At 47.2% G+C, this 14,889-nt stretch overlaps 1 protein-coding gene across 3 annotated transcripts in view; it reads right to left on the reverse strand.

Moving 5' to 3' along the window:
* Positions 1-248: 248 nt before the first annotated feature.
* Positions 249-14,889, reverse strand: part of PEG3 (paternally expressed 3) — a 32,834-nt gene continuing 18,193 nt past the window's right edge. For all 3 annotated transcript variants that reach the window (XM_030297786.1, XM_030297788.1, XM_030297787.1), the window contains 6 exons: positions 14,289-14,378; positions 13,439-13,588; positions 13,245-13,354; positions 9,226-9,328; positions 8,069-8,161; positions 249-7,899 (listed from right to left, as the gene is read on the reverse strand). In XM_030297786.1, the coding sequence (XP_030153646.1) occupies positions 3,875-7,899; positions 8,069-8,161; positions 9,226-9,328; positions 13,245-13,354; positions 13,439-13,588; positions 14,289-14,378 (4,571 nt within the window). In that variant the 3' untranslated portion in view covers positions 249-3,874. The remainder of the gene's footprint in view (positions 7,900-8,068; positions 8,162-9,225; positions 9,329-13,244; positions 13,355-13,438; positions 13,589-14,288; positions 14,379-14,889) is intronic.

Consider the following 14,889-nt stretch of genomic DNA (forward strand, 5'->3'; position numbering starts at 1 on the left):
CTCCCCTGCTCTCTCTCTCTCGCTCTCAAAAATAAAATAAAAACATAGAAAAAAAATTTTTAATGCATAATCATGTACTCTTAAAAAAAGGAATTGTTGAGATATGCAATACTTAAAAATGGAGTAAGATTTGTAAGCCAAACTTAAGGGCCTAAGGAGGCACTGAGCTTTTGGACTTCTGGTCATAACAAAAGACTATATTTACCAACCCCAAACTTGTAAAATGGACAAAAGAGGAGACTGACCAATATCTTATTTTTAACTTTATTTTTATTGTTGACACTATTACAGATAGATAGAACAACCACAACCATATTAACAAACCAAAAACCTGTGCACAGAAACAAGATGAAGAAAATATATCAAGATGTTAACCACAGTCTTTGGATGGTGAAAATATGGGTGAGTTTCTCTTCTACATTTCTGTAACTTCAAAGTTTCTATAATGAACACATACAGTGTTTATAATGGTATATATGTAATAAAGGTGGATTACCAAAACACTATGATAGAGACCATTCGAGGAAACCAAGACAAAATATTTCACCATAATCCCACAACAACCACACAACTATTTAATTGTTTTCCATATTTCTTCCCATCTTTGACTCTATGTATACCTATCATTAACACCCTAATTATCATAGACTGGTGCACAGACCGAGATGTTAACAGCAACTGTTGCTGGGTGTTGGGAATATGGGTGAATTACTTTTCTTCTAGTTTTACTGAATTTTCCAAAGTTTGCTATGAGTATGTATTATATTTGTAATGGAGAAATACATACACAAGATTTAATACCAAAACACCAAAGGTCATTCAAGGAATTTGAGACAAAATATTTAACCATAATCCCACAATGACAACACTATTTTAATTATTTTCAGTATTTTTTTCATTTTAGACTTTATGCATACATATTTAACACTGTTATAATCACAAGCTTGTGCACTAAAACAAGATGGAGGAAATAGATCAAGATGTTAACAGTAGTTGTTGGGTGTTGGGAATATGGGTGACTTTTTCCTCTTTTCTAATTTACTATATTTTCCAAATTTTCCTCTGGGTATGTATTATGCTTGTAATGGAAACAAACATAATAAACTTTGTTATAAGAACACTATCATAAGGAACATTTGAAAACATTAAGATGAAAGTGTTTAACCATAATTCCACAAAGGTAACATAACAGCTATTCTGAATACACGTTTTGACACAGTTATAATCATAAACCTGTGCACAGAAACAAGAATAAACAAGATGTTGAAGAGTGTGTATCTGTCTTTGGAAGGTTGGAATATGGATTTTTTTTCCTCCACTTTTCTGTATTTTCCAAGTGTCTGATGATGTGTTCAAATTATGTTCACAATGGAAACGTGATTATAAACTTTTTAGTAACACTACTATAAAGAACATTCAAAGAATTTAAGAAAATAATGCTCAACTATTAGCCTACAACAACAACAACACAACAGCTTTTGACTATAAGCATACATTTTTAATCAGTTATAACTGTAGTATAAATATAATTCTGTGTCCTGCTTTTTCCACTTAATATTCCGTAAATATATTTCCACGTTGCTACATAACTCTTGATTATCAGTTTTAAGCAGCTGCATACAGTCCATGAATACCTTCACGTAATCGTCCTATTGTTTTGGCATTTATGTCATTCCTAATTTTTCACTAACATGAGATTGGAATGGACACCCTGTCATTTGGCAAGTTGTTTTCTGAAAAGGTTCTACCAATTAATACTGCCAACAGCGATCAACCCAAGTTCACCCTGATAACATAATGGTGGTTCCCATCTAAAGGGTCCCCCTCCTGTGCTGCGGGGCCTCGATTCTCCTGTTTTCTTGGCTGTCCATTCCAACCTCAGGTCCTTCTATGCAGCTGGCCCTCACCTATCCCAAAAAGGCCCCTTCTTCACTGCCCAGGACATCCTGCTCAATTCATTCCCACCAACCTGGGCTTCCCAGCCCTGCTTCCCATTTTTCCTTCTGTCTGCTTCCCCACCCTCCTAGATCTGGCGATGTATTAGGACTTCCTTCTTTGGCTTCCTCATTTCTGCTTCGTGCTCTCAACCCTACAGCCTTCCTCAACTTTGGCATTCCCTGCAGCTCTGACACACATTCCCCAAGCCCTAACCACGCGGATCTAGGAGAGGAAGATTTAGACACGTTCCCCCAGCACATAGGTTAATTTTGCTTGCTCAAATTATCTGCTGTTGTCTTTTGCTCACTTAATCTACAGATCCACTTCTAAGGTTTTTTTTTTTTTAATTTTTTTTCCAGCCAACTCAAAGCCAAAAAATTTAATAGTCATTATGCAAGGGGAGGGGAAGCAAAAGGAGTACAGGTGGTCCACAGAACAGGACACAGGAAACCTCAAGCTATGAGGTCAATTTGTGATTAAATGGAAAACTGAGGTGATCCGACAAATGTGACACTAGTGGATAGATAGCTCGGAAATACTTAGAAGGGCTGCAAGAGGGAGGAACAGATGGTAAGGAAACAAATTAAGGCTGCTGGGGAACCTGAGTCCATGTTAAGCTTAAGTTGACTGTAAAGAAAGCTTTTTTTTGTTGTTTTTTGTTTTTTTTTTTGTTTTTTTTTTTAATTTTTAAAATTTAAGTTAGACATGGGGGAGGAGGGTCAGACAGGTGAAGACAAGAAATCAGGTAAGCGATAGAAAGCTCTAAGGATACTAGCTCCTGGGCACCCAGGGTGCAGACTGACTTGTGGCAGTTCACACTACTGAAGCCACGATGCTACTTGTCACTTAAGGCAGGAAGCGCACAAAGGAAGTGATGGAAGTTGTTAGCCTGCATCCTTATTTACAACACAAAAGTCTCTCCCTCTGGTTCTCAACCGTCAGTAGGCACTACTGTGATCTAGTGATGGTTGCAACCCACTCTTTAAAGGCAAAAACGTAGGATTTATAGGGAAAAGCTTCAGTTTTTGTAAATTCATTATCAAACACACATCAGGTTGGTTAAAAAAAAAAACAAAACTTGTAATATTTTAGCATGAGAACCACTGCAAGGTACAATGTGGCAACCAACCACTTTGGGTCACAAAAGGCCAATCCACATATTGTAAAGGCTTACACAGCATTAGGTTCCAAAGTGTTGGTGTCGACGAAATGGCTGAAAAGGAAGTTCAAAACACTTCTCTTTTCAAACAGCAAAGAATAAAAGACATTTTACCTTTCATGCTTACACTTGTACAGGAATACTTAAGAGTAAGGAATGACACACAATTACTCGAAACGATACCAATGGGGTCCAAATAATGCACAAGAAGTCTTTCTCAGAATCTAAGATGCTTAGAAATATATTCTAATTTGTTGCTCTCTTCCTCCTCCAAAAAAAAAAAAAAAAAAATCCGAGTACCAGGTAAGGTACTTCTGCACAGTAAACTGTAACTGTATATCATATCAAATCCAAAGATATGTGATTACTGTTTTGCTACGATATGCTATTTTATATACACTGCAGGGAGCATTATATATAGGTTGCAGAAATGTCATTTACAGTTGACTGGGGCGATTTCTGTAGTCTCAAAAACCCCTGGGGTTTTCCCTCAATAAGGTCACTCAGATGCAAGGTATGTGCTAGAGCTTTCCCATATGCACACACTGGTGCTGCATGGGAGACCGCAGGTTGGGGGAGAGCTAGATGGGGGAGAGCTGAGACCAAAGCAGTTTCCACCTTTGGTTTCTTTTTAGTCTGAGTTGTCTGATGTTAAAAGTCAGGTGTGTACGTGCCAAGGTAAGTTTCTTCTGACATTGTTATGGATTGGTCTGAAGTCTCTGGTTTAGTAAGGGTCAAGTTCTAAGTGAAGGTTTCCTAACCTTTATACTTATGTTCTCAGCCGGTATGAGTATTCTGGTGTCTAGCGAGGGACAGGCGATCACTGAAAAGCTGCCCACAGACATCACACTTGAAATACTTGTCATCGGCCCTGTCGTTGTCGCTGGTGCTGGTGCTGGCATGTTCAGTGTAGCGGGAGCTTTCCCCATAGACATTTCCAGGCTCAAATATTATCACCCTGGCATGGGTTTTCAGGTGCTCGCCATAGGCAGCGTTGGAGGCAAAGGTTTCTCCGCATTCCCTGCAGTCGTAGTATGGCTCCTCAACCTGAATCTCTTGATCTTCGCCTTCTTCTTCTGGGTCTTCGATCCCTGCCCCGTCTGGCTCATCAGCATCTCCCTCTGGCTCTTCAGCTCTTTCCTCTGGGTCTTCGATCCCTGCCCCGTCTGGTTCATCAGCATCTCCATTGGGCTGTTCGGCCTCTCCGTTGGGCTGTTCGGCTTCCCCATCTGGCTCTGCAGCCTCCCCATCTGGTCCCTCGGCCTCTCCATTGGGCTCGGCGGCCTCCACATTGGGCTCGGCGGCCTCCACCTCGGGCTCGGCGGCCTCCACCTCGGGCTCGGCGGCCTCCACGTTTGACCCCTGGATCCGCAGCACTTCTCGTGGAACAAGGACATTGGCTTCCACCTCCTGGGCTCCTTCTTCTTCCTCTTCTTCAAGATGAAGCTTCTGATGCTTGGTGAGAACGGTGTTATGAATAAAGGACTTCCCACAGTCCTTGCATTCATAGAATGGTGAATCTCTTTTGGGGGGCTCAGTAAGAAATGAAGTATGAACAAAAGAGGCCCCATAATCATAGGGCTCGTCTTTCTCATGAATTCTCATGTGCTCCCTAAGGTCTGACTGATTGAGGAAGGTTTCTCCACACGTTTTACATTCATAGTGTTTCTCTTCGGTTTGACTTCTCTGAAACTCAGTAAGGGCTAAGCCTGGACTCACCGCGTCTTCACTTCTCTGGCCCTGTTCCGGTAAATCCTCTCTGGTGTGAATTCTCATATGCTCACCGAGGACAGAGCCATGAATGAAGTCTTGTCCGCACACGTGGCACTGAAGGGATGTTCCTGCAGTGGGATTCTTCTGTGGGGCACGAGGCCTCCGTGGGTTGATGACCAGGGGCTGCACAAAAGGCTCATCATACCTTCTTTGGCCATAAAATTGATCTTGCTCGTGGATTTTCTGATGCTCAAAAAGGAATGAGCTATGAACGAAGGATTCCCCACATGCCGGGCATTCATAGAGCTGCTCTCCAATGTAATCTTTCTGATACTCGCTGACAGAATGGGTGTGGATTACAGAATGGGTGTACTCACGACTGTCGATGAGATACTCTCTGCCGTGAACTTTCTGATGATCCTTAAGGTCTGCGCGATCTGCGAAGCCTAGCCCACAGTCCTTACAGCCATAGATTGCATCTTCAGGCTCGTCCTGCTCCTCCTGCTCATCTGGCTCATTCTGCCGAGGCTCTTCCGGCCGAGGCCCTTCAAGGCCTATGCCCTGAATAACAGTGTCTCCAAAGAGCTTCCGACCATGGAATTCTTCTCGGGCATAGATTTTCTGATGTGCACCAAGGTCTCCGATGGTGGCAAAGCATTCCCCACACTCCCTGCATCTGTTGCGTACTTGCTGTTCAGCGTAACTTGTCTGCGCTTGCTCCTCGTCATAACTGATTTGTGTCGGTTGCACCATGTAGCTCGTTTGTGCTGCTTGCTGTGTGTAACTCACGTGCCCTGGCTGTACAGCGTAACTCATGTGCATTCCAGAGTAACTCGTCTGCACTGGGTGTTTGGCATAACTCGTTTGCGCTGCTTGGTCAGAGTACCTCATCTGTGATGAGTGTCCAGCATAACTTGTCTGTGGTTGCTGCTCAGCGTAACTCGTCTGAGGATCAGTAGAGACTAAGCTGCGAATTACAGAACGTTCGTAGTTTTTACTTCCAGAGGGCTTCTTTCTATCGTGAATCTTCAGATGCTCAGTGAGGTCGTAGCTACGAACAAAAGATTCTCCACACTCTGGACATTCATAGAATTTCTCTCTAGGGCGAAATGTTTGATGGTCACCAAAACGTAGGGAGTGAATTACAGAGGTCTCATAGTTCCTACGCTCAATGTTTTTCTTCTTCGAACGAGCCTTCTGATGTTCACGGACATTTGAGGTGGGAGTAGATGATTCGCCATCCTTCTTAAGTTCACTGGATCCCTGACTAGTTGGGCTTTTCTGAGATTCCATATGGGATACGCTTTGTATGACAGAGTCCTTGTAGTTGTTATTCTTACCCCCTTCATTAGGGTTCTCTCTGGCAGGAGTTTTCTGTTGCTTATCATGACGGTCTGAAACAGAAGTGGAGGATTCTCCCTTCTCTTCACATTCAATGACTTCATTTCCATTGCAACTTTTGGGAGGTTTGAAAGCAGCTACACTATGGATAACAGACCTCTCGTATTTCTTTCCTTCAGAGGTATTCTCTCCAGCAGGGGCTTTCTGGTGTTCGGTAACACCTGAGCTTTGAATGGTAGACTCTGCAATCACTTTTGGTTTGCTGGGCCCCACTGCACTGTGACTCTTCTCAGCCTTAGCAAAGGCTAAGCTATGAATAACAGACCTCTCATATGGTTTCCTCTCATAGACGTTTTCTTGAGGAGGAACGTTCTGGTTGTCATCAGGGTTAGAGCTGACGGTGAACGCCTTCTGGTCCTCATCATCTTCAGGTGGTCTTGTTATAGTATGACTCTTCTGGGATTCAGTGAAGGGCACGCTATGAATGACAGACTTCTCGTACCCCCTGCCTTCAAAGAGGTTCTTTCTAGAATGAATTATCTGATGCTCACTGAGGTCTGAGCTTTGCCTAAAGGCATCCCCACCATCTGTAAAGTCATACAGCTTCTCTTTTGGGTACGTCTTCTGACGCCTTTTAAGGGACTGACCAGGAATAAATGTTTCCTCACACACTTTACCCTTACTTTCAAAGAGGTTTCCTCTAGTATGGATCTTCTGATGTTCTTTCAGGGATGAGCTGTGATGGAAGGTCTCCCCACACACCTTACATTCATACATTTTCTCTTTACCATACGTTTTCGGAAGATCATTGGGGGGTGGGCTGGGTTTAAAGCCTTCCCCACGCTCATTATCTTTGTCATCTCTACCATGGATTTTCTGGTGGTCAATTAGGGCAGAGCTATGAAGGAAGGTTTCCTTACACACCTTACATTCATAGAATTTATCTTTCCCATATATTTTCTGGAGCTCACTGAAGGTTGGGCTAGGCATGAATGGCTCCTCATACTCCTCATCATTACATTCTGCAAGATGCTCTCTAGCATGAATTTTCCGATGTTCGGCAAGCGCGGCACTCTTATTAAAGGTTTCCCCACACTCCTTACATTCAAAGCGTTTCCCTCCAGCCTGACTTTTCTGAACCTCACTGACAGCCACGCTATGAATAAACGATTCACCATACTCATAGAGATTCTCTCTAGTATGCATGATCTGATGTTCGACAAATTCGGAAATCACACTGAAAGACCTCCCACATTCATCACACACATAGGGCATTGCCCCAAAATCAAGTGGCTGCGACTCAGTGAAGGAGGGGGCGCTAAGGCTGCTCATGCTCATGGCTTTTCTCATTTCACTACATTCAAAAGGTCTCTTCCTTGCATAGCCCTTCTGCTCGTGAGCTGAACCCTTCCCATCTGTGTCAAACTGATAGCGCCTTTTTCTTTCAAGAACTCTCTTTTTGGAAACAAGACTCGAGTTAAAATTAAAGCCTCCCCCAAAGCCATTCCCTTCATAGCCCCTCTCCTGAATCACCGACTCCCTCTTGTTGAACGAAACTTCCTTCCAATCATTGTCTGGCCTTCTGGGGAACCTCTGGGACCGATCGTTAGATTCCCTTGCCCGTCCTGATTTAGAGTTGCGCGAAACGTCCTTGATGAATTTTTCCATGATCACCCCGTGGGAAGATTCATCTTCACAAATTCCCCGCCGATGGGTTGACTTTTTGGTTTCAGGCATAGATTTTAGACCTGAAAAGAAACCCCAAGTGTAAATACTCCCTAATTCCTGTACCTGTTAACATTGAGACTTCTGTGATGATGGTGTGAATATAAAATGTAACAGGTCTACCAATACGTATGTATGGCTCCCATCCCATTAACTCAAATGGCCACTAGGTACAACCTGCCTCGTGCTTACCTCGACTGGTGCTTGGGTAGGCACTTCTCTTTGACCTCGATGAATGGCCCTGTGTCATGTGGGAGTGGCCGTCGTCTTCCGCAAGCTGAACCCCTGTTCACAAGAATGATATGACAGCTTATGCTCAAGCTGGGCACAAGACTCATCACCGTAAGATGGTGCCTACCTTCCTAGGAACCACTAAACAGGAGGTGGCCCACGCCCAACTCCTGGAGTGTCTTCTATGTGCAGTCCCATGTCCTTACTGTCCACTCCTCAGCCCATTCTAGCCTGAATTTTATTTTTTAATATGAAGTTTGTTGTCAAATTGGTTTCCATACAATACCCAGTGCTCATCCCAACAGGTGCCCTCCTCAATGCCGATCACCCACTTTCCCCTCCCTCCCACCCCCCATCAACCCTCAGTTTATTCTCAGTTTTTAAGAGTCTCTTATGGTTTGGCTCCCTCCCTCTCTAACTTTTTTCTTCCTTCCCCTCCACCATGGTCTTCTATTAAGTTTCTCAGGATCCACGTAAGAGTCAAAACATATGGTATCTGTCTTTCTCTGTATGACTTATTACCTGAATTTTAACTAATTCTCCTGATTCCACCTAGAAATCTGCACAGAGACCACTACATGTCCTGAAATTCAGTGCACCTTTTTCAGTCTTCACCTTCCTATACTGAGCACTTAAATCCTGACACCCTCTTTTTCACTGGCTTCCATGATTCTCTTCCTCTTTCTTGGCTCTTTTCCTCAGCTGTTCCCCTAACACCAGAGCTCCTTGAGGCTCCATTGCCTTGCAAAGCTCTCTCCCCTCAGTGCCAGCCAACCGCCCACTATGCTAGCCAACTTCAAGGGAAGTCCAAACTGGAACTCAGGATCCCATTCTAAGTAGGTATTTAAAAATCCTCACTGCCACCTCTCTAGAAAAAGTACCAACTCTTGTGGCAAGAGCCATCTCCCCATTCTCCACGACCTTGTACAATACACTCAATATACCCAAAGCCAGAATGATTTCTCAAAAACACATCTCATCATTTATTTCTCTGCTTAAAATATTCCAAAGGCTTCTTATCACCCTTAAAATCCAAACATATTAACATGGAGTCTAATGTCCTACAGCTTTAAGAGTCAGGTGACAAAAAGCTCCAGTAACTGGGTCTGTCTGCTTACCCAGAGAGAGCAGCTTCCTGTAGTTTTCCATGTTGTCCTGAATCGGGTTCTGAGGCTTCCTGTCCTCGGTCAGGTTCACAACGTCCTGGTATGACACGGCATCCTAAAATACCAAACACAGACCTCTCGATGGAGTCCTTCCATGGGTGCCCAAGAGAGAAGAATGCTGGCAATACGGGCGCTACACACACAGATATGTAGAAAGTGCGCACAGTGTCTGGGGTTCTGAGTGATCCAGGGCGAGTTTTACTACGGACCTACTGCGTACCTACCTTGGTGCTAGACTGTGAGGAAGATCCAAAAGACGTATGACACACATTCCTTGCCCTCATGCAGCTTATAATTTGGTTGGAGAGAAAAGACTCATGAAACAATTAGAGAACAATAAACAATAAAGTGGGGTACAGATAATCAGTGCTAAATGGGTTTGGTAGAGGAACTTCAGTGGGGCCTTAAGTGGGAAGACTCTGACACAGAGAAAGGGGGCAGTGGTGTGAGAGCTTCAACAGGCCAAACATGGACTACGCATGGCATGTGCAGGGACGGAAAACGTGTTTCAGCAGACGTCTGGTCAGGAGGTGGGACTTAAGCCTCCCTCCGCGGTCCCACTGTGTCCTGTGTTCACCTTCACTGCACAACATGGGTACATGCTGTGCTGTTCCAGGTGTGGAGATGTCCCAAATAACCCCGATGGAACCTGAAGCACTGAATGCCTTCATTTTATAGCTGACTTTCCCACCTGCTGAACACGTCTCTAAAAGTCATTTTACAAGTCCCTGAATTACTCGGAAGTCTCCTATGCAGGACCTCACAGTACCTTTTCTTACTGATGCCCTAGGACATCAGCAGTCTCAGGGAAGTGTTGTCCCAGGGACCACGGATGGCACTGAGGCCTGGAGATAGATGTAAGGATGGACATAGCACCGTGGGAAGCCCACAGGTTTTGGAACCAGAGAAAACTCAAGGACCAAAGGAGGACTGTACCATTTCTGAGCCATGCAACCTTGGGAACAGAAATCTTTCTAAGCCTCAGGTTCTTCATCTGTAAAATGGGAGAGTCAGCATCAACCCGCCTTGCGATATTACGGGTGAGGGTTTTCTGCAATGGGACGTGTTGTTCAAACATCAAGAAGAATTACATAAAAAAAAAAAAAAAAAGTAAATTACTAAACTACTATGTAAAGACATTTTGATATTGAATTTATTACAGCTCCTTGCTGGGAAGTGGCACGGACACAGCCATGTGAAATGCGGAAACAAGAGGGCACGCACGACAAGATAAACCAGCACATACACTGGGATTTAGAGGAAGGCGTCATTGATGCAACTCCCAACATCTAGCGATGAAAAGCAAAAGCCACAACCAAAACTGAGCAGAGTTTCAAAACTAGAATTCTTTCTGGGCCTGGGCTGAGAAGGCCTAGAACGACGCACAAGCTACAGAAGCTCAGGAGGCTCTAAAACTCGGGACAGGCACCCTGTAGAGCAAACTGGCATCATTTTTGCTGGTTGCCCAGCCCCTGTCCGGTGGCAAGCTCAAGAGCCAAAGCTCCACTAGGCTCAGGTTTGCGACAGTATGTCCTGAGTCCCAGCACTGGCGTATTCTGCTATGCCAGCAGGGACACAGGACATCCGTAGTGAGAGGAAGGAAACCAGGGCTCCTGACCTGGGGCGTTAGTAGAGAGAGCAGAGGAGGTCAAGAACTTGGGAGGCTCAGGGAGTCAGAAAGGTCACCGTCCCCAGTGCTGAGAGACCCCATGGGCAAAGGCAAAAGGGAAGGGTTATTTTTCACACTCTTCTTTCTGTCTGCCTGAGTAAAATAAGAGCACACTGAATTTTGAACTACGCTGTTCTATGAAAGAAAAACAATGCTTTATTTAAGGTAAAGTTAATCTCCATAAGTGGGCGTCCCTATAGTGGCTCGTCACTTAGTATCTGCAGCCAAAACGGCACCTCAACTTGCAGGAGCGCCCACCGAGTTCCACTCGAATGGGTGACACCTGGAGAGCAGGCAGCTCAGAGAGTTACATGCGGCGCTAAAAGAGGATGAGGACTTCCTGCTCTGGGTGCCTCACAATACCATTCGTCTGCCTGCCGCCAGCCCGGCACGCCGGGTTAGGAGTGACCCGCCGCGGCTAGACTCTCGGCCTACACTGACCAGGAGCCAACCTTCACCGGGGTCGAGGAAAGGCATTTAAAGAGCAAAGTGAGACAAAAGCCAATTAGCAACCTCCTCTCATCTTTATTTCACGACTGTTTCAACACCCCCTAAATAATGGCTCGCATCGCTCATCCCTCTACAGACAAGTGGGAACGGAGCAGGGCTTGCAAGCCGTGCATGCACACTGCACCACATTCTCGGAGGTAAGGGCGCATCACAGAGCCTTTTTGTTTTCAAAAATCAAGCTTAAGAGTGAGTCTGTTTAGTATTTTTGTCTAGATTCCTAAAATTTTGGCCAATTTGGTTTCTTCAAAGAAGATAACAAAATTAGTAGCAAACTAAGTGTGTCACAGACTTAGTTTCCCTGGCACAAGGGACAAGGACATCTGGGCTGGAGGGACAGTCACCTCCGACCCTACCCCCCTTCTTCCGCATCCCTTCCCCTGTAACTGCTGCTTTGGGGTGCTCTGCTTCCAACATCTGGACACTGCCGATTCCTCCCTCTCATACACACCTGCATTCCTTGCTTATCTCCCAGACAGGGGACCGGTGACAGAGATTTCAGGGTGGGATCCGAAGCCTTCCATCGGCTGATGCCAACTTCTGAGTGCCACTGCAGGAGTGCACTGGGGACTGACCTGAGCTCTCTGCTCGGCTGCAGGACACGAGACCCTTGCGGCCAGGCCCAACCCCACCTTGTGGCTGACTCAGCAATTTTGCCCTCGGGGTTCCGGCCTGCCTGGCCTTTCTGTCTGGTTCCTGTCCCCGGGCCTTCGCCGGAGACCTCCTGACCCTACCTTCACCTGGCCTTCAGAAGTCAAGGGTTACTGCCTTCAAGATGCTTCCTTTCAAATCCAAATCCAAACCACTGGGACAACTGCTTCCCAGCGCTCAATTTTTCCTTCCCAGAGCTCTGCGGAAGGCTTCCACGATATCCCACGAAGGCTTATTTGTGGGACTGCTGAATTCCACTCTGTCGTTAAGGCTTGAAGCTTCCAGGGCATGTGGGGACCCAGACGACCTCAGACACCATGGCACTCCCTGACCTGGGCGAGGTCCTTAGTGCTAGAAGGAGATGCAGGCTCCTCGCACTCGGCTCCCCTTCCTCTCAAAGCCCTTTCCACGCTGCGGCTCCCCTTCAGAATGCTGGGTCACGAGTGACCCTACTCCATACAGGTCAGCCCAGATCCCAAGGCCTCTTCCCCTCCACTGATCTCCCCAGCATACCGCCTCCTGAACCTACTGCCAGAACCGCCGACACGCAGGCGGTGCCGACCGCATGCCGGGCATCACATTAAGCCCTCCTTGGATACACATGAGTCACACTCACTCCTCACAGCAGCCCGCTGACCCAGTCACTGCATCCATTCTTCAAACGAGGAAACTGAGGCTCAGCTTAGTCAAGCAAACGGTCCAAGGCTGCACACCTAGCAGGTGGCAGAGCTGGGCCTCACACCCAGCCCTCGCTGGCTCCAGAGCCTTTGCTCTCTCTTGCCTGTGTGCTGTGTGGACGTACAGCCTCCCTGGTTCCCTGCAGTGGGCCAGAAAGACCCCTGCAACGGTTCTGCTTCCCTGGCTCCATAGGGAACCACTGACATGACCGATGTACCACATGTCACAGTTGTGGGATGGCAAAGTGCTCCTCTGACAATGTGGGTCAATCAGAAAGTAGGCAGGAGTCACCCCAGCCACTTGCCACCTCTGCGGACAGGCCTGGGCTCCATGCAGGGCAGAAGTGCCCCTCTGCGCACCCAGGTGGGATTCTAAGGGTGGATGAGCATACCCTCCTGGGAAAGAAAGGCCTCTCTGCCATGAAATAAAGATGGCCTTTCCAGAAAGAGAGGAGACCTAAGCATACCTGGGATCTTGACTCATAATCCATCACAGAATCCCTACGTTTGCGTTCTCTTTCTGTCGCAAAAGTTGTTTTCTCCATCAGAGGAAGGGAAAGGTCCCGTTGAGGAAGTCCTGGGAAGAGACGAGGCGTCACAGAGGGACAGGGTGTGGTGTGGCCCTGCACGCCCACCAGGGAAGTCCGAGCACGGGACATACTGCCTCTGGGGTTCCTGGGGTATGGCCAGCGGTCCCGAGACCCCAGGTCTCTGCTCCTGCCTCTCCGCTCCCGGTCCCGGTCCCAGTCCAGATCCCAGTCCCGGTCTCGCTCCCGGTCCCACTCCTGGTCCCAGTCCCGGTCCCGGTCACCTGAGAAAGCCAGACATGGAGGAGTTAACACGGTTCTGGGCCACGCAGGATGGGGGCCCTAATCCCCCTCCTCCCTTGAGGAGATGGATCCCACACTGAGGTCTCCAGACTCCCATGCATGACCTGGGCTCTTTTGATTACCCTGGACCCAGAACACCACTTCTGGAGGCTTTGCCCAAGTGCCACGGACGGCAAAGCAAGCGCCACAGCGTGGTTTAGAGGCCGGTCCCCTGCAGACACTTCTGTTGTTTGCTGGCTGCCACACCATCAGCCCCACACTCTGGACCATGACTTCGGACCCGCCCGCCAGTCTCAATGTGCACATGACCCTGCTCCAAAGAGACAAAACACGTGCCCTCCCAAAAGCAAGCTTCCTTTTTAAAAGTTCTTGAACGACCTTAAAACAGGTTTTAGAGGCAAAGTAGTGATGAACTCTGCCCCTCCTGGGCCAATTTCAAACAGCTTCAAATACTTTCTCATTATTTAAAAAAAAAATTATATTTCACACCAGACACTGGTGTCTGCTTGGATATAAAAATGTCTCATTCCATCATCAACTGTCCTTCCCCTCAGATCTGCACCGTTGTCTCCACTGATGGTGCCAGGCCCACCATACACTTCTGGGCACTGGGCGGAGCTGGTAGCCGGGGAAGCTGGGCCCAAGTCTGCCCCAATGGCGTAACCTGACACAGTTACTCACTGCAGAATGATGACGCAGAACGTGGCGGTGGGGACTCTGCTCCCTTCCGGCTCATGCTGTCTTCGCTGCGGAGGTCACTGTTGTTGTCATCTGAGAGGACCAGACACTGACTTAATGCTCTATCACCTCTCGCCTGTGTTCTCAAAATAACTCCCCCGAGTGGAGTCTGCCCTTGCCCCAACCGTGCAACCCCCTGCCTCCCCGGGAAGCTGGAGGGATCTGATCCCCACATTCCTCAGCTTCCTACCACGCCTGGGCAGGCTACGTGGCTGCGACCGCCCTCACCTCCTCTCCACACAGCAGCCACACACAGCTCTCTGGGGTAACACACCCTTCGTGTCATGAAAAGGAGCCCAGGCCAGGGTTGTGAGGTGCACAGAGGCTTGTCAGTTCCTTACAGAGGCCCTCACTGAGGTGTGCCTTTCCTACCCACACCACCTTAAGGTGGCGGTTCTTAACTGGGGCGCTCTACTCCCCAGGGACAGGTGGTAACATCACGTCTGGCTGTCACAGCTGGGGAGGGGTGCAACCGGCATCCTGTGGGTAGTAGAGAGGGGCTAGGGGTGTGTCACTGCACATCCTATGACAGGCTGGCACCCCA

This window comes from Lynx canadensis, chromosome E2 (assembly GCF_007474595.2).
Source record: "Lynx canadensis isolate LIC74 chromosome E2, mLynCan4.pri.v2, whole genome shotgun sequence".
In the NCBI taxonomy this organism is placed as follows: domain Eukaryota; kingdom Metazoa; phylum Chordata; class Mammalia; order Carnivora; family Felidae; genus Lynx; species Lynx canadensis.